The sequence below is a fragment of the Salvelinus alpinus genome, chromosome 24 (assembly GCF_045679555.1).
Source record: "Salvelinus alpinus chromosome 24, SLU_Salpinus.1, whole genome shotgun sequence".
NCBI lineage: Eukaryota > Metazoa > Chordata > Actinopteri > Salmoniformes > Salmonidae > Salvelinus > Salvelinus alpinus.
The window spans coordinates 10,232,071-10,251,937 of NC_092109.1; the positions used below are offsets into that span (position 1 = coordinate 10,232,071).

The 19,867-nt window shown below is 47.5% G+C and overlaps 1 protein-coding gene across 1 annotated transcript; it reads left to right on the plus strand.

Annotated features, from left to right (window-relative positions):
* Positions 1 to 11,185: 11,185 nt before the first annotated feature.
* LOC139552112 (GTPase IMAP family member 1-like) lies at positions 11,186 to 15,063 on the plus strand. Its single transcript, XM_071363524.1, has 5 exons — positions 11,186 to 11,376; positions 12,221 to 12,885; positions 13,098 to 13,830; positions 13,912 to 14,001; positions 14,437 to 15,063. The coding sequence occupies exons 3-5, from the start codon at positions 13,398 to 13,400 to the stop codon at positions 14,565 to 14,567; spliced, it is 654 nt and encodes a 217-aa protein (XP_071219625.1). The 5' UTR covers positions 11,186 to 11,376; positions 12,221 to 12,885; positions 13,098 to 13,397; the 3' UTR covers positions 14,568 to 15,063.
* The last annotated feature ends 4,804 nt before the right edge of the window (positions 15,064 to 19,867 follow it).

Here is a 19,867-nt window from a genome sequence, read left to right on the forward strand (position 1 = left end):
CTTCGCGCCCCCGTTCGTCTTCCCTCCCCCCCCCCCGTCCTTGTCGAGGGCGCACCTATTTACAAGGTACGGAAGATCATGGACATGCGTTCTCGGGCACGTGGTCACCAGTACTTAGTGGATTGGGAGGGTTACGGTCCTGAGGAGAGGAGTTGGGTTCCATCTCGGGAAGTGCTGGACCGTTCGTTGATTGATGATTTCCTTCGTTGCCGCCAGGGTTCCTCCTCGAGTGCGCCAGGAGGCGCTCGGTGAGTGGGGGGGTACTGTCATGTTTTGTCTTTGATCATCATGTCTTGTCCCTGTGCTTCCCTCTGCTGGTCTTATTAGGTTCTTTCCCTCTTTCTATCCCTCTCTCTCCTCCTCCCTCTCTCCCTCTCCCGCTCTCTCTCTCTTTCGTTCCGTTCCTGCTCCCAGCTGTTTCTCATTCTCCTAACGACCTCATTTACTCTTTCACACCTGTCCCCTATTTTGCCCTCTGATTAGAGTCCCTATTTCTCCCTCTGTTTTCCGCTTCTGTCCTTGTCGGATTCTTGTTTGATGTTTGCTGTTCTGTGTCCTTGTTCCGCCCTGTCGTGATTTTGCCTTCTTCAGATGCTGCGTGTGAGCAGGTGTCTATGTCAGCTACGGCCTGTGCCTTCCTGAAGCGACCTGCAGTCTGTGGTCGCGTCTCCAGTCGTTCCTCTCTACTGACGAGAGGATTTCAGTTTCCTGTTTTGGATTTACCTTTGATAGTATCCAGGAGAATCATTGTTTGTTTAAGACTGGAATAAAGACTCTGTTTCTATTACGTCGCTTTTGGGTCCTCATTCACCAGCATAACAGAAGAATCCGACCAAGAATGGACCCAGCGACTACGGATTCTCGCAACACTGCCGTCGAGATCCAGGGAGCAATGCTCGGCAGACACGAGCAGGAATTGTCTGCTGCTCGTCATGCCGTTGAGACCCTGGCCGCTCACGTCTCCGATCTCTCAGGACAGTTTCAGAGTCTTCGTCTCGTGCCACCAGCTACTTCCTGGTCTTCCAAGTCTCCGGAACCTAGGGTTAATAACCCACCATGTTACTCTGGGCAGCCCACTGAGTGTCGCTCCTTTCTCACCCAGTGTGATATTGTGTTCTCTCTCCAGCCCAACACATACTCAAGAGAGAGAGCTCGGATCGCTTACGTCATATCACTCCTTACTGGTCGGGCTCGGGAGTGGGGCACAGCTATCTGGGAGGCAAGGGCTGAGTGTTCTAACGTTTATCAGAACTTTAAAGAGGAGATGATACGGGTTTTTGATCGTTCAGTTTTTGGGAAGGAGGCTTCCAGGGCCCTGGCTTCCCTATGTCAAGGTGATCGATCCATAACGGATTACTCTATAGAGTTTCGCACTCTTGCTGCATCCAGTGACTGGAACGAGCCGGCGTTGCTCGCTCGTTTTCTGGAGGGACTCCACGCTGAGGTTAAGGATGAGATTCTCTCCCGGGAGGTTCCTTCCAGCGTGGACTCTTTGATTGCACTCGCCATCCGCATTGAACGACGGGTAGATCTTCGTCACCGAGCTCGTGGAAGAGAGCTCGCGTTAACGGTGTTTCCCCTCTCCGCATCTCAACCATCTCCTCCCATCGGCTCAGAGACTGAGCCCATGCAGCTGGGAGGTATTCGCATCTCGACTAAGGAGAGGGAACGGAGAATCACCAACCGCCTTTGCCTCTATTGCGGTTCTGCTGGACATTTTGTCATGTCATGTCCAGTAAAAGCCAGAGCTCATCAGTAAGCGGAGGGCTACTGGTGAGCGCTACTACTCAGGTCTCTCCATCAAGATCCTGTACTACCTTGTCGGTCCATCTACGCTGGACCGGTTCGGCTGCTTCCTGCAGTGCCTTGATAGACTCTGGGGCTGAGGGTTGTTTTATGGACGAAGCATGGGCTCGGAAACATGACATTCCTCTCAGACAGTTAGGGAAGCCCACGCCCATGTTCGCCTTAGATGGTAGTCCTCTCCCCAGTATCAGATGTGAGACACTACCTTTAACCCTCACAGTATCTGGTAACCACAGTGAGACCATTTCCTTTTTGATTTTTCGTTCACCTTTTACACCTGTTGTTTTGGGTCATCCCTGGCTAGTATGTCATAATCCTTCTATTAATTGGTCTAGTAATTCTATCCTATCCTGGAACGTTTCTTGTCATGTGAAGTGTTTAATGTCTGCTATCCCTCCTGTTTCTTCTGTCCCCTCTACTCAGGAGGAACCTGGTGATTTGACAGGAGTGCCGGAGGAATATCATGATCTACGCACGGTCTTCAGTCGGTCCAGAGCCAACTCTCTTCCTCCTCACCGGTCGTATGATTGTTGTATTGATCTCCTTCCGGGGACCACTCCCCCTCGGGGTAGACTATACTCTCTGTCGGCTCCCGAACGTAAGGCTCTCGAGGATTATCTGTCTGTTTCTCTCGACGCCGGTACCGTGGTGCCTTCTTCCTCTCCCGCCGGAGCGGGGTTTTTCTTTGTTAAGAAGAAGGACGGTACTCTGCGCCCCTGCGTGGATTATCGAGGGCTGAATGACATAACGGTTAAGAATCGTTATCCGCTTCCCCTTATGTCGTCAGCCTTCGAGATTCTGCAGGGAGCCAGGTTCTTTACTAAGTTGGACCTTCGTAACGCTTACCATCTCGTACGCATCAGAGAGGGGGACGAGTGGAAGACGGCGTTTAACACTCCGTTAGGGCATTTTGAATACCGGGTTCTGCCGTTCGGTCTCGCTAATGCTCCAGCTGTCTTTCAGGCATTAGTTAATGATGTACTGAGAGACATGCTGAACATCTTTGTTTTCGTTTACCTTGACGATATCCTGATTTTTTTCACCGTCACTCGAGATTCATGTTCAGCACGTTCGACGTGTACTCCAGCGCCTTTTAGAGAATTGTCTCTACGTGAAGGCTGAGAAGTGCGCCTTTCATGTCTCCTCTGTCACATTTCTCGGTTCTGTTATTTCCGCTGAAGGCATTCAGATGGATCCCGCTAAGGTCCAGGCTGTCAGCGATTGGCCCGTTCCTAAGTCACGTGTCGAGTTGCAGCGCTTTCTCGGTTTCGCTAATTTCTATCGGCGTTTCATTCGTAATTTCGGTCAAGTGGCTGCCCCTCTCACAGCTCTGACTTCTGTCAAGACTTGCTTTAAGTGGTCCGGTTCCGCCCAGGGAGCTTTTGATCTCCTCAAGAAGCGTTTTACATCCGCCCCTATCCTTGTTACTCCTGACGTCACTAAACAATTCATTGTCGAGGTTGACGCTTCAGAGGTGGGCGTGGGAGCCATTCTGTCCCAGCGCTTCCAGTCTGACGATAAGGTCCATCCTTGCGCTTACTTTTCTCATCGCCTGTCGCCATCGGAACGCAACTATGATGTGGGTAACCGCGAACTGCTCGCCATCCGCTTAGCCATAGGCGAATGGCGACAGTGGTTGGAGGGGGCGACCGTCCCTTTTGTCGTTTGGACTGACCATAAGAACCTTGAGTACATCCGTTCTGCCAAACGACTTAATGCACGTCAAGCTCGTTGGGCGTTGTTTTTCGCTCGTTTCGAGTTCGTGATTTCCTATCGCCCGGGAAATAAGAACACCAAGCCTGATGCCTTATCCCGTCTCTTTAGTTCTTCTGTGGCTTCTACCGACCCCGAGGGGATTCTCCCTGAAGGGCGTGTTGTCGGGTTGACTGTCTGGGGAATTGAGAGACAGGTAAAGCAAGCACTCACTCACACTGCGTCGCCGCGCGCTTGTCCTAGTAACCTTCTGTTCGTTCCTGTCTCTACTCGTCTGGCTGTTCTTCAGTGGGCTCATTCTGCCAAGTTAGCTGGCCACCCCGGCGTTCGGGGTACGCTTGCTTCTATTCGCCAGCGGTTTTGGTGGCCTACTCAGGAGCGGGACACGCGCCGTTTCGTGGCTGCTTGTTCGGACTGCGCGCAGACTAAGTCAGGTAACTCTCCTCCTGCCGGTCGTCTCAGACCGCTTCCCATTCCTTCTCGACCATGGTCTCACATCGCCTTAGACTTTATTACCGGTCTGCCTTCGTCTGCGGGGAAGACTGTGATTCTTACGGTTATCGATAGGTTCTCTAAGGCGGCACATTTCATTCCCCTCGCTAAGCTTCCTTCCGCTAAGGAGACGGCACAAATCATCATTGAGAATGTGTTCAGAATTCATGGTCTCCCGTTAGACGCCGTTTCAGACAGAGGCCCGCAATTCACGTCACAGTTTTGGAGGGAGTTCTGTCGTTTGATTGGTGCTTCCGTCAGTCTCTCTTCCGGGTTTCATCCCCAGTCTAACGGTCAAGCAGAAAGGGCCAATCAGTCGATTGGTCGCATATTACGCAGCCTTTCGTTTCGAAACCCTGCGTCTTGGGCAGAACAGCTCCCCTGGGCTGAGTACGCTCACAACTCGCTTCCTTCGTCTGCTACCGGGCTATCTCCGTTTCAGAGTAGTCTTGGGTACCAGCCTCCTCTGTTCTCGTCCCAGCTCGCCGAGTCCAGCGTTCCCTCCGCTCAGGCTTTTGTCCAACGTTGTGAGCGCACCTGGAGGAGGGTCAGGTCTGCACTTTGCCGTTACAGGGCGCAGACTGTGAGAGCCGCCAATAAACGTAGGATTAAGAGTCCTAGGTATTGTCGCGGTCAGAGAGTGTGGCTTTCCACTCGTAACCTTCCCCTTACGACAGCTTCTCGCAAGTTGACTCCGCGGTTCATTGGTCCGTTCCGTGTCTCTCAGGTCGTCAATCCTGTCGCTGTGCGACTGCTTCTTCCGCGACATCTTCGTCGCGTCCACCCTGTCTTCCATGTCTCTTGTGTCAAGCCTTTTCTTCGCGCCCCCGTTCGTCTTCCCTCCCCCCCCCCCCGTCCTTGTCGAGGGCGCACCTATTTACAAGGTACGGAAGATCATGGACATGCGTTCTCGGGCACGTGGTCACCAGTACTTAGTGGATTGGGAGGGTTACGGTCCTGAGGAGAGGAGTTGGGTTCCATCTCGGGACGTGCTGGACCGTTCGTTGATTGATGATTTCCTTCGTTGCCGCCAGGGTTCCTCCTCGAGTGCGCCAGGAGGCGCTCGGTGAGTGGGGGGGTACTGTCATGTTTTGTCTTTGATCATCATGTCTTGTCCCTGTGCTTCCCTCTGCTGGTCTTATTAGGTTCTTTCCCTCTTTCTATCCCTCTCTCTCCTCCTCCCTCTCTCCCTCTCCCGCTCTCTCTCTCTTTCGTTCCGTTCCTGCTCCCAGCTGTTTCTCATTCTCCTAACGACCTCATTTACTCTTTCACACCTGTCCCCTATTTTGCCCTCTGATTAGAGTCCCTATTTCTCCCTCTGTTTTCCGCTTCTGTCCTTGTCGGATTCTTGTTTGATGTTTGCTGTTCTGTGTCCTTGTTCCGCCCTGTCGTGTTTTTGCCTTCTTCAGATGCTGCGTGTGAGCAGGTGTCTATGTCAGCTACGGCCTGTGCCTTCCTGAAGCGACCTGCAGTCTGTGGTCGCGTCTCCAGTCGTTCCTCTCTACTGACGAGAGGATTTCAGTTTCCTGTTTTGGATTTACCTTTGATAGTATCCAGGAGAATCATTGTTTGTTTAAGACTGGAATAAAGACTCTGTTTCTATTACGTCGCTTTTGGGTCCTCATTCACCAGCATAACAAAGCGTTCTCTTTAATATGGGAAAGAGAGGAATATTTCGTCCTCTATGGCATCTTTGAAGAAAGTATTACCTTGCCCTGTTATGAATGATCACATTACGCCTGCATGGTGCCACTTGTCTTTTGTTATGATGTCTTATCGCAGCAGCAGGAGGAAGCAGCAGCCAATTGGGGCACTAAAGAAAAAAGCAAAGACCATTTCCACTCCGTGACCCCAATTAGGACGCTGGGCACCACAGCATTGTCTTATCTTATCACACACACACACACACACACACACACACACACACACACACACACACACACACACACACACACACACACACACACACACACACACACACACACACACACACACACACACACACACACACACACACACACACACACACACACACACACACACAGTGTACAACTAACCTTGTGGGGACACACAATTCAGTCCCATTCAAAATCCTATTTTCCCTTAACCCCTAACCCGCACCTTAACCTTAACCCTAACCAGAAAACATCACCTTAACCCTAACCCTAGCTCCTAACCCTAACCCTAAAACTAACCCTAGCTCCTAACCTTAACCCTAAAACTAATCCTAGCTCCTAACCCTAACCCTAAAACTAATCCTAGCTCCTAACCCTAACCCTAAAACTAATCCTAGCTCCTAAACCTAATTCTAACCATAACATTAATTACTTAACCCTTAACCTAGTTAGTTTACTATTCTTATGGGGACTTCTGTTCCCCACAAGTATAGTTAAACCCGTCCACACACACACACACACACACACACACACACACACACACACACACACACACACACACACACACACACACACACACACACACACACACACACACACACACACACACACACACACACACACACACACACACACACACACACAGAGCTGTGCATAGATCACAGAGACAGGTGTCTATCTTCATGTGGGTAGCTGTCTATTTACAAGCTGCTGTCTGTGAAGGTGCTCACTGCTCATCTATAGGTGTCTATCTTCATGTGGGTAGCTGTCTATTTACAAGCTGCTGTCTGTGAAGGTGCTCACTGCTCATCTTACAGCTCCCTAGTCTAGGGTTGGCCAACCTCCAAGCTCCCAGAGAAAGCTGGGTGTGCAGGATTTGACGCCATTTTTTAAACGTCAAATTGGCCACTATAATTTTGAATGGTCGTTCGCTGTCGTCATAGCAACCCCTGTTAATGTGATTGTCTTTCAGCACTGCCAGAGGAGATACAGCAGCTTGAAATGACTGGGCTTCCGCTCTTCCAACCTCTCCCTTTCTATCCTTTCTTTTTCTCTCTGTCTCTTTTATTCTCTCACTATCCTCCCTCTCTGTTTCTCCTTTTCCCTATACTCTATCCTCCCACTCTCTGTTCCCCATCCCCCCATCCACCTCCTCTCTCCTCCAGGCCTAGCTCCCCCGCTGCTCTCCTAGGGAGTTGGTCTACTAATTCTAGATGCTTACCTACTGTTCAATACTGTAGACGTGTTCAATACTGCAGCACTCACTCACACTCCTCCACTCTCTCTCAAATAACTCTCTCTCTCTCTGTCCCCCCTCTCTTCTTTTTTCACACAACATGTTCACACAGGTTCTTATAGCAGGATTACAGGAGGCCCCCTCCTATCTTCTCCTGCTTATCTCTGTGTTGTTGAACGCAGCCAAGTCGTTTAGCTATTTATTATTAACCCTCTGCCACATGATGCGGGCACTAGCTGTTCTGGACGACTGTGTCATCTCGCTCTCCATAGCCGATGTGAGGAAGACCTTTAAACGTCCACCTGGACAAAATTAATACCTATGTCAGAATGCTGTTCATTGACTACAGCTCAGCGTTCAACACCACAGTGCCCTCCAAGCTCATCACTACGCTCAGGACCCTTGGACTGAACACCTCCCTCTGCAACTGGGTACTGGACTATCTGACGGACCACCCCCCCAGGTGATGAGGGTAGGCAACAACACATCCACCACGCTGACCATCAACATAGGGGCCCCTCAACCCACACAGTTGTGAAGAAGGCACGACAATGCCTCATGCCCCTCAGGAGGCTGAAAGGATTTGGAATGGGCCCTCAAAGTCCTACAGCTACACCATTGAGAACAGCTTGACTGGCTACATCACCGCATCACACGGCAACTGCAAGGCACCCGACCGCAAGGCGCTACAGAGGGTGGTGAGTTCGGCCCAGTACATCACTGGGGCCAAGCTCCCTGCCATCCAGGCGGTGTCAGAGGAAGGCCCAAAAAATTGTCAAAGACCCCAGCCACCCAAGCCATAGACTGTTCTCCCTGCTACCGCGTGGCAAGCGGTACCAGTGCACCAAGTCTAGAACCAATAGGACCCTGAACAAAAGCCACAATAGTGCTAAACAAGACTGCTAAATAGCTAATCAAATGGCTACCCGGACTACCTGCATGAACCCTTTTCTGCACTAACTCTCTATGCACACACACACACACACACACACACACACACACACACACACACACACACACACACACACACACACACACACACACACACACACACACACACACACACACACACACACACACACACACACACACACACACACACACACACACACACACACACACACACACACACCACATAAGCTGCTGCTACTGTCTATTATCTATCCTGTTGCCTAGTCACTTTACCCCTACCTCTATATGCATAGCTACCCCAATTATCTGATACCCCTGCATATCGACTCAGTGCTGGTACTCCCTGTATATAGCCATGTTATTTTTACTCCTCATTGTTATTAATTATTCACTTCCTCGTGTCACCATTTCAATTTTTATTTTATTTTCCATCTATTTGTTTTACTTTGCTTTGTTGGACAACGATCCGTTAACAAGCATTTCACTATTAGTCTACACCTGTTGTTTCAGAAGCGTGTGACAAATAAAATTAGATTTTATTTGATGACGCAGGCCGTTATGTAACTCAGGAGTCAGAAGTACAGATGGTCTCACAGAGCTCAATGCTCCGATCTGTGGTCCTATTGTAGCCGGAGAGCAGTCACATACGCACACACACACACAAACACATGCCCACACACACACAAGCAAGTACACACGCACACCCACATACATGCACGCACACACAAACACACACAAACACACACAAACACAGACACAGCGAGAGCAGCATGCAGAGCTGCGTCTCCTCAGGGCATCCAGTCTTTGTTCTGGAAGATTCCACAGTAGATGAGCTAATGAATCTGATGGCTGTTTCTCCTACAGTCCTGACAGCAGGAGTCACTAATTCACTCTTTCAGCTCTCCTCCTCTCCTCCTCCCCTCCCCCCCTCCTCCCCCAGCTCAACCCTCCAGCACAGTGTCAGTGTTAGTAGGGCATACCCAGAATTCCTCTCATGTTTTTATTAAATCAGAGCAGTGAGGGGAGTGAGGGGAGAGAGACATGCCTTCAGGACTTGTAATGCAACCCGGGGGGGGGGGGGGGGGGGGCACTCTTCCTCCAGGAGAAGGCGTATTTGGGTTTTGCCACCCTCCCCAACCAGGTCCACAGGAAGTCAGTGAAGAAGGGGTTTGACTTTACCCTCGTGGTGTTAGGTAAGAGATGCCTAATCACACTCACACAGTGTATGTGCTGACTGATGCTGCTGACTGATGCTTTTGTGTGTATGTGTGTGTTGTCTGGTTTGGGAAAGTCTACTACAGTCTGTTCCACACAGACCTAAGTAAAGGAAACTACTCAATGCTGACGGTGAGTTGTTACTGTTCCTCTCAGAGCATATCACCAGCCAGGTCACCCGTGATACGAGTCAGTATTCGACGTCCATCCATGTCTGAGGAAGTCGGGAGATGTTATGGAAACCGGCCACTAGGGGCAACAGTGAGCGCTGTTACCTTCAAGTAGGTTTGGGTTTTGCTAGGGTGTTGTGGACGAGGATGGCAGATGGGCATAAGCCTCGGCCTCTGATTCCAAAAGGTGCAAGTTCAAATCATTTTGATTTTTAAAATCAAGCCTATTCCAAACCTTACCCCACATCTCAACCATATGGAGTAAATGCCTAAACTTTCAACTTTAACATTAAACACATCTAAATTTGACATTTGGAACAACTTCGAAATGTGACGTTTCAGAAACATCGATGAACGAACTTCTAATTCTGAAGCGAGACTGTGAGAGCTGGTAGCGGATCACACGGTGGAGATCACACAGTGGAGATCACACAGTGGAGATCACATAGTGGACGTGTCAAAAAATGTCAAAACAATTGTCACCATATATACTTCTTACACTCTCCCTCACATCCCTCACTCTATCTCTCTCACTCTATCTCTCTCACTCTATCTCTCTCACTCTATCTCTCTCACTCTATCTCTCTCACTCTATCTCTCTCACTCTATCTCTCTCACTCTATCTCTCTCACTCTCTCTCTCTCACTCTACCTCTCTCACTCTATCTCTCTCACTCTATCTCTCTCACTCTCTTCTCTGTCTCTGTCTTTCTCTCATTCCAGAGTGTATCAGTCATACAGCGGAGATCACTAAGCACACGGTTGACATTGAGGAAAAAGGAATTCAACTGAAACTGACCATCGTAGACACACCAGGGTTTGTCGATGCGGTCAAGAACACTGAGTGGTGAGTGTGTGTTGTCGGGGTGTATGTATGTGTGTGTGTGTTGTAGCTTGAGGCCTATCACATACATCGAGCAGCAGCATTGACATTTCGCTGTGTGTGTGTGTGTGTGTGTGTGTGTGTGTGTGTGTGTGTGTGTGTGTGTGTGTGTGTGTGTGTGTGTGTGTGTGTGTGTGTGTGTGTGTGCGTGCGTGCGTGCGTGCGTGCGTGCGTGCGTGCGTGCGTGCGTGCGTGCGTGCGTGTGCACCTGAGTGTCAATGGTGGTGATGTTACGCCTGTATGTTGGTCCATCCCATTGTTGTACGTAACATAGATGAGTAGATATGACAGCATGATCAAGGTTGTGTCCACACAGACACAGTGATGTCTCACACTGGTGCTCGTCACTCAATACAAACCCACCGTTGTACCTTTGATGCTCACTGATATTAATGTGTGTGTTTGGGTGTGTGGCTTAGCATCGGACAGTGTTTTACTCCTGATACACGGCTGTGCCGTGTGAAACCTCGACAAATAGTCTCATCGTAGGTTACTGTACACTGTGAAAATGCAGTCCGGTCAGTTTTGTTCTGTGCTGGTTAATCTACTACGTCATCATAACATACTTTGGGACGTGCGACAGCTATTCGTACGCAGCCACACCTCCCCTGGATGAACTTTCTCATAGACACTCATCTAAGGTCAGCTTTATGTTTTCCCCCTCTAATGGGGTTAGGATTTGGTGAAGGTAAACTGACCCTAGATCTGTGCCTAAGGACAACTGCTTTGCCTGCCTGTGAGGATGAGACAAGGCCTGTCGTCCCCTATGACAGGTAAAAACATGATTCACGTATGGTTGATTATGAGCCAAAACAGTAAGGAGAAATGCAACCAGTCTAGTTATTCTAGGGTTGACATTCAGGGAGAAAATGTCCTTGTTTACTCTTATGTTATAGGTCCTGTGTATGGAAAATATTTTTTCCACTGTTCTTTCAGGCTAACACAGACCAAGACACTGGGACCTACACAGATTTACTGACACCAAATCTTTTGGGTTTTTATGACAAAATTCAGAGAAAAATGGAGGAAAAGTCTGAATCCAACTATGAAAGAGGTGAGTCCCTCAGTTACTTTCTCATTTAGTATACATGTACAACCAATTTAGTACACCAGTACAGCGCCTTCTCCTATTGAGATATATAAGTACAATAAGTTCTGTAATATATAAATTGTGGATAAGTCCTGTTGCTACTGTAAGGTTCTGTTTTTATTTTCATAGTCAACCTTGTGTTCTGTTTCGTTGTGTTCTTGAACATAGCCCTGTTTCTTTGTGTTCTGGAACGTAACCCCGTCCTTCATTTTTGTCCATTGATTTCACCTGTGTTAGTTGAACTCACCTGGTCTCGTCAGCTCCTTATTTAGTTCAGTTCATTCTGTTTGTGCCTTTGTGAGGTATTGTTCGTTTTGACTCTACTAAGCCTGTTCCTGGCTCGTTTGTGAGAACCAGTTAGCTTTCAGTTCTAGTTTTGAGTCACCTGCCTGTTTGTCTACCTGTGTATGACCATTGCCTGCCTTTGACCACAATACCTGCCTTCTGCGAAGGCAAAATAAACACCTGCCGCGCTCTGCGCCTGAACCTACACCTTTTTCTCCCTGAGTATTCATTACAGGGCAGTTACTGTTTTACAGTGTGTTAATCAGATTGAACTCCATGGAAGGCATTGGTTTTAAAGGAGAATACAATGTTTTGAAGTTTCCTAATGACATTAGAAAGTAATTGAAAACAACAACAAAAATAATTTTCTCCCTTGTATACCCTTCTCCTCTCTCATTCCCTCATTATTTTTCTCTCACCCTCATCCTCCTTCACCTTCTTTCTCCCCCTCTACCTCTCCATCACCCTCCCTCTCTTATCTTTCTCTACCCTTTTCCTCCTCCACTCACTTTCTATCTCTCAGAGCGGAGAGTACTGATTGTGGGGCCACAAATGTCTGGGAGGCACTCTGTTGGAAACACAATCCTAGGTAGAGAGGCTTTTCAATCGGGGGGAATCACTGCCCAGTGTGAGAAGAGAGGTGGAGGAGTGAGTGGGAAGAAGGTCACTCTGGTCAAAGCTCCTGGCTGGTGGAGGAAATATTGTTTAGGTGACACACCAGAGTTGGTTAAGAGAGAATAAGCAGCACATCTCTGTGCCACCCTGGACCCCATGCTTTCATACTTGTGGTTGAGGCTGTCGGTTCACAGAAGCAAGCAGGAAATCAGTAGAAGAACACCTGGAGCTTCTCAGTGAGAGAGTCTGGGGTTGTTCACCTATGGGGAAGGTCTGGGAGACACAACAACCATTGAGCAGCACATTGAGAATGAAGGGGAGGCACTCCAGTGGCTCATTGAGAAATGTGGGAGCAGGTACTACGTCTTTGACAGTAAGGGTAATGCCACTGACACTGAGGTCACAGAGCTGCTGGAGAAGATAGAGGAGATGGTGGCAGGCAACAATGGGAGCCACTTTGAAGTTGAGGGTGCAGTGTTGCAGAACATTGAGGAGAAGAGAAGGTGGAGAGATCGGAAGAAAGACGTCTGAAAACACAGAAGGAAAGGAAGAAACTAAATGCACTTCTGAAAGGTTGGTATATCTACTCAGGAGTGAATCACACATCTTAATAAATAAATGGTCAGGAGAGACAATATGAACCACATGATTAAATATGCTCTAAGCAACAATTCCACCTGCACATACCCATTTATTATACCTCCACAAAATTAAATGGTTAAATGGTTGTATGTTCTATGTTTTTATGAACTTGAATTGATATTTTATGAATTTCTTTTATACAGAGGAGACCCACATCCTAACCAAACTGAGATTCCTAATGCTGGGGTGGGTCTTTGTTGGGAAAAGTGCTGCTGGAAACGCCATCTTGGACACTTCTAAGTTTGAGGCTGGAAGGAGAAGCGTAAAATCTACACAACAGTCGGGTAAGGTTGGGGGGAGGCAAGTCACTGTCGTGGACACACCCGGATGGTGGAAATTCTTTCCGGCCGAGTTCACTTCTCCCTCGGTGAAGTCAGAAATACTGAAGGATTCCTGTAGACACAGCGTTTGCTGAGGAACAGAGGAAGGTGACACAGGACAACATGAAGCTGCTAGGAGAGGGAGTCTGGAGACACACTATAGTGGTCTTTACCCGGGGGGCATGTCTGGGAGGCACAACTATCGAGCAGCACATTGAGAGTGAAGGGAAGGCCCTGCATTGGCTTATAGAGAAATGTGGGAACAGGTATCAAGTCTTTGACAGTAAGGGTAAAGACACAGACGCTCAGGTCACAGAGCTGCTGGAGAAGATAGAGGAGACGGTGGCAGGGAAACATTTATTTTGCCTGAGCACTGAGATCCATAAACCAGTGGAGACAGGGATCATTCCACGGGCAGATGATGAAGCCACTGAGAAGATTTCACAACTTCTCAATCAGGAATGGGATCGGAGAAACTGGGAGAATTTGGAAATAGCAAAGACATCAATTCCACCAATTCTAAAGGGAAATAGGAGTATGTCTGCTGGACCTAACTGTGAGTAATCACTTTTCTCTCTCTCTTTACCCCAGCATGCTTTGTTCGAAGTTCTTCATTGTTATTGTTTTTCCTGAACAGTCATTGGAGACAAGCCACCCCTGGAGAGCTCTGGACTGGGAGAGGGAGAAATCACAATGGAAGATCCGAGGGAGGATCAAGGTGTTAGCAGTAAGCAAACAGTCTTCTTATACCAGAATATACATCCTTTCCTCAATTCCACCCTCCTCATACTGTCTCCATTCAATGTAACCTTGTGCATATGTACCATAGAGATAGATGGAGGACTCATCTTTGTATATGTGCCATTATAATGTCTGTGACAGCATGGGCAGCTTCATTGAGGCTATATCCATTTTAAAGTAGTCCATTTTCTTCTTCACGATTGGCTGATCTCTACTGATGACCTGGTTGGGCTCGCTCCAATCGAGTCATCAGGAGGGATCAGCCAATGAAGTAGGAAGTCCCACCCAGTTGACTACCTTAAAATGGTGGAAGCCCTCAATGGTGCTTGGCGTGCTGCCCATGCTAATACAGACTTTTGGCCACTAGAGGCCTCTATCTTTCTCTATGATCTGTTCTTATGTCTTTTTTTGCTTTCCATAGCAGGCGGTCAACAATTAGAAAGATTGCAGTCGATAGATCCGGAGGTGAGAAAACAGTGGAAGGAACTGCTGGAGAAGGAGTGGAGTCGGAGAGAGATAGCTAGTCAGTTGAATCTCACCATCTCATGGTGAGTGGCTGGTAACTTTGGATGATCTGCATCGGTTTTAAATTCACCGAAATGTTTCTGTCACAGAAATCTGTTCTCTAGCTACAGCCTCTCTATGGGTCTCTGATGCCTAAATAATAGCTTAGTAATGCCGATACTGTCAGGTTTTGGCCAGGACTGTTCAGGTTTTGTTCACTAGATGTCCCCCTTGCACCTTTTTTGTACCTTTTGTTTTTTCTTGCCCTAATTATTGTTTGCACCTGTAAGTCATTCCCTTGTTAGTATTTAACCCTGTGTGTTCCTCAGTTCCTTGCTCAGTGTTTGTATGTTAGCACCCAGCCCCAGCCTTTGTGAACATTTTTCTCTTGTTGAATTTTCCAGAGGTTCTCTGGTTTTGTTCTCGTGTATTTTTGGATTGATCTTTTGAGGTTTGTTTTTTCCCTTGCTGTTTTTACCACTTTGTGGATTTTCTTTTGTATTTTGGAAGATATCTATTTTTTATTAAACCACCATCTCTAGTACTGCTGTGTCTGCCTCATCTTCTGGGTTCTGCCAATTATTAGTGACTGTTTCTCGCACCGGGTCCTGACAGATACAGAGTAGAAGTATTCAATCAACGATTTACTGACATTTTGATATGAATGCATTTTTATTGGGCAAAACAAATCTCAGACGCAATATTCGGACATGATCAGCAAGGATTTCCCTGTTGTTGAAGTTATATTGTGCCACAGATAACATCTCCGAGCCAGACGCTGAAGAGCTGAAGAGATCCCGTCACAAAGTCTTAGCGTGGCTGAAGAGCTCTGGATATGGCACTGCCTCTACCCCAAGTATGGACAGTATACACAGCAGTAAGACAGAGGACTTCGTGACAGATGTGGGCAACTAGTTCAGATGAAAAGAAACATCAGGTTATAATCGTATCTAGTTTAGGAGTGAATCTGACTGGTATCTGCAGACGTAAACCAGGCTACAGAGGTGTGAGAGATTGCTAGACGTTGAGAGCTCTAGTTTAACTACAGGGTGGCAGTTAGCCTAGCGGTTTGAATGGTTCGAATCCCCAAGCCGAATAGGTGAAAAATATGTTGATGTTTCCTTGAGCAAGGCATTTAACCCTAGTTGCTCGGGATAAGAGTGTCTGATAAATGACGTAAATGTAACTAACACTGTGATGCTATATTGTTTTGCAATCACGATAGAACATCAGAATGTGTGCTGACATTCTTTCACCACGTTGAAAGATGTTCCTCATCTCCACTTTGTAAACAGAACAAAAATAATAACTACGGTGGGGCAGACAGTGGCGCTGTTTCCCTTTAAAGCTTTAACTCGGTAATATGTTTAACTTATGTCTTACTTTTTGATTTGTAAATATATTATTTACAGTAGATTATTTTCAAACTGAGTACATATATTACACATATTGCTGCCTTAAACAATCTTTGATTATTGTCCTATGCATTATGTATTTTAACATGCACTACCCTTAACAAACAGTTTATTGTAAAAAAAAATCATGTTTTTTTAAGTCTAAAATGTTTCTATGTAATTGGTCAAAACATGTATTTAACTATTAAATAAAGAATTTGATTAAAACAATGGAGTCACACAATATGTGAACAGTGTAGGTTACTGTAATTCACTCTGGATAGTGTCTATTAGCAAATCACTAAATGTAGGTCTAAATATGAAATGTACAGCCTCTGCAGTCCCGGAGCAACGCCGTCCCGGAGCACCGCCGTCCCGGAGCACCGCCGTCCCGGAGCACCGCCTTCCCGGAGCACCGCCGTCCCGGAGCACCGCCGTCCCGGAGCACCGCCGTCCCGGAGCACCGCCGTCCCGGAGCACCGCCGTCCCGGAGCACCGCCGTCCCGGAGCACCGCCGTCCCGGAGCACCGCCGTCCCGGAGCACCGCCGTCCCGGAGCACCGCCGTCCCAGGGCACCGCCGTCCCGGAGCACCGCCGTCCCGGAGCACCGCCGTCCCGGAGCACCGCCTTCCCAGAGCAGTCCCGGAGAACCGCCGTCCCGGAGCAGTCCCGGAGCAGTCCCGGAGCACCACCGTCCCGGAGCACCGCCGTCCCGGAGCACCGCCGTCCCGGAGCACCACCGTCCCGGAGAACCGCCGTCCCGGAGCAGTCCCAGAGCACCGCCGTCCCGGAGCAGTCCCAGAACACCGCCGCAACTAGTTATATTTTACAGCGAAGGCTGCAGCAGAAGCTAACTCCTAATGTCGGCGCACACGCCTGTGTGCAATTGGCTGGGAGAGAATGCATGGTGGGAGTTTGGCTGGGAATCCTGCAGTCCTGGCTCACATTATGCAGTATTTATTTGATCATTTATTATGGATAGGCCTATTGGTTCATAGCCTAGCCTACCTGATGGTGGACAGTAAGGTATTGGCCTCCTGCTGGCTGTTGAATGGGCTGGTTTTGGAACATCTGGGCAAAATGTAAACACCCCCTTTGCTGAGTATCATTCACTACACTGGAGCCTAGGTTACTTTCGAGTAAAGCAATACGCTATACTATAACTCACTCCAATGGTCTACAGAGAGTATCTAACCAACGTTGTGGAGTCGGACTTGAAAGGAGAAACCACTAATGCACAACTAGCTGCTGGTCTCCAGAGCGCCTTGTCAGTCCTTCAGGCTGTGACTTGACACGTTTAGATTACAGCGTTTACAATAAAAAATAGAATGTGTGTGTGTGTGCCTGTTTGCAGACGTGTGGAGATGTGTGTGTGCACGCCGCACCTGTTTGTCAATGTGGTGATGTTTAGCCTGTATGTTGGTCCATCCCATTGTTGTACGTAACATAGATGAGTAGATATGTCAGCATGATCAAGGTTGTGTCCACACAGACACAGTGATGTCTCACACTGCACTGGTGCTCGTCACTCAATAAAAGCCCACTGTTGTACCTTTGATGCTCAGTAATATTAGTGTGTGTGTTTGGGTGTGTGGCTTAGCATCGGACAATATTTTACTCCTGATACATGGTTGTGCCGTGTGCAACCACAACAAATAGTCTCGTCATAGGTTACTGTACACTGTGTGCTCTTAGAGCAAAAATGGAGTCCCAACAATATTTTCTTACCTTATCAGGACCACAATGTTCTGACAAGTCACCAGAATGTCCTGACAAGTTAGGAAAACATGAACAATTTTGGCTTTTTTCTTGTTCTCAATTTGTTTCAATGTTATTTTAGACTTAGGTTTAGGGGATAAGGTTTAAAGGGAGACTTCAACGCTAGACACTATTTAGGGTGTGTTTCCAGTCTCCCTACATAATTATGAGTGACAAGAGGTGTTTCAGACATAATTATGCACATGTTTGCGCCGGGAGAGTTCAACCAATGACGTCATTCATCATTTTTTATTTTTTGCAATTATTGTGGACTCTGTGTTTCGTTGATTGCGCAATCATGCTACCAGCGAGTAGATATGGTGGTCCTTGTTCAATAGAGCCATTAGACTTGTCTCAACGTTGTTCTTATCTGCCACGACATTGCATGATTTCTAGGTTGATACATTTTCGAGACCAGCAAGCAATGTTGGGGAGCCATGGTCAGACTCCGACTGGTGTTGCCTATGCGGGTGCTGTCCAGCCATTTCGACAGAACAGGAATGTCTGTGATGCAACTAATTAGGTCGCAGACAATTTTTACTGGAGAGGGTTACTGCAGACCCCATGGATCGTGTGTCTGTGACAGACCATCAAAGTTTCAACGGACATATGGATAGAGGTGTGCTAGAGACATTCTTCAGAACCTCGAAGTTAAACTGGCGACAGCAGCCCAGACCAGCCGGACCAGGAGGGCACAATGACAAAGGAGTAAGTTGTTTTGCTGTTGCTAGCTAGCAACATAAGCTCTCGTATAACTTGATGATCGATTCGGCCATAACGGGGCTTGCTAGTACCACTACAAGCAAAGCTAGCCAAGTTGGGCCAGCCGTCTTTGTTGGCTATACACAAAATGTAATGTAGTCTGATGCTATAGCTAGCAAGCCTAGCTAGCCTCAGTGCATCTTATTAGGAGCTAAACTAGAGAAGTGTTTTGATGATTATGATGCAGAGTAAAGGAATTACTTTATGACTTATGTTAGTCTTTGAGTAACTATACCTGCGTGTTGTAGCTAGCTAGCTAGCTAACGTCTATGAGATGTGTACCTTTCTGCATCGTGCTGCTACAGAAGGAATACAAACAGCACACAACAAAATGAAAGTTTAATATCATTTTGGTCATTCTCTTAAAGACAATATCGCTTGGTGGCCTACAGACTCTTTCAGAGTTTGTTTTACGTGGGGAGAAGCTGGGCACAGGACACCAAATCGCCTTGCTTGCGTGTGTAACGGATGTGAAATGGCTAGCTAGTTAGCAGTGGTGCTCGCTAATAGCCTTTCAATCGGTTACGTCACTTGCTAGGAGACCTTGAAGTAGTGGTTCCCCTTGCTCTGCAAGGGCCGTGGCTTTTGTGGCGCGATGGGTAACGATGCTTCGTGGGTGACTGTTGTTGATGTGTGCAGAGGGTCCCTGGTTCGCGCCCGGGTCGGGGCGAGGGGACGGACGTAAAGTTATACTGTTACACGTGTGTTGTTGGGGCCCTTCATGCAATTTATCCCTCACATGATGGATAGTATGTTGGATACAAATAAGTTGATGACTCAAGAGGAGATGTGAAAGGTCCATAACAACAATCTCCCCTTGCATCAAAGTGACTCCGATCACCTCGCTGCACCCACCCAACATATGAAAATATTCCCTTTGTCGAATTGTAGTATTTATTATTACTGTATATACTGTATGTCATAAATTGCCATAACTGTTCCTGCATACTGCTGTGTAAACTCACCTTGGTCTCCAGACCAAATAAACTTGAAAACAAGCCAAGTATACTTATTTGTTTCATTGACAGACTAATCTCCTGTTTTATTGAAACATGTTTATCTGCCAACAAATGAAAGTTGAATTGGTACATCAACTCCCTGCATCATTTATTTTTAGCAGTAAGATTGTAGCTAGTTACATTTAATGTACTCGGCCTTGAATGTGATTTGAACTAATAACCCCTTGTTGGCTACAACCTGTAATGTCTTGTTACAGTGCAGCTACAGCACCAGATCTGTAAGCATAAAAGAGATATGGCCACAGATTTATTGGCAAGAATGCATTTCTGCACTTTGCTAAAACCTACCCAGAATCACGTAAATAATTAAACAATTATCACCACCAATGCTCAAGGACACTTGATGTAGAGTAAACAATAATTATTTGGGGATTTGAAACTGCAACCTCTTGGTTAGAAGTGGATCAATGTTTCT

Coding starts and splice junctions, on each gene's coding strand:
- LOC139552112 (XM_071363524.1), top strand. CDS start 13,398: ATGAAGCTGCTAGGAGAGGGAGTCTGGAGACACACTATAGTGGTCTTT. Junction 13,831..13,911: donor TATGTCTGCTGGACCTAACT/GTGAGTAATCAC, acceptor TTTCCTGAACAG/TCATTGGAGACAAGCCACCC. Junction 14,002..14,436: donor GGAGGATCAAGGTGTTAGCA/GTAAGCAAACAG, acceptor TGCTTTCCATAG/CAGGCGGTCAACAATTAGAA.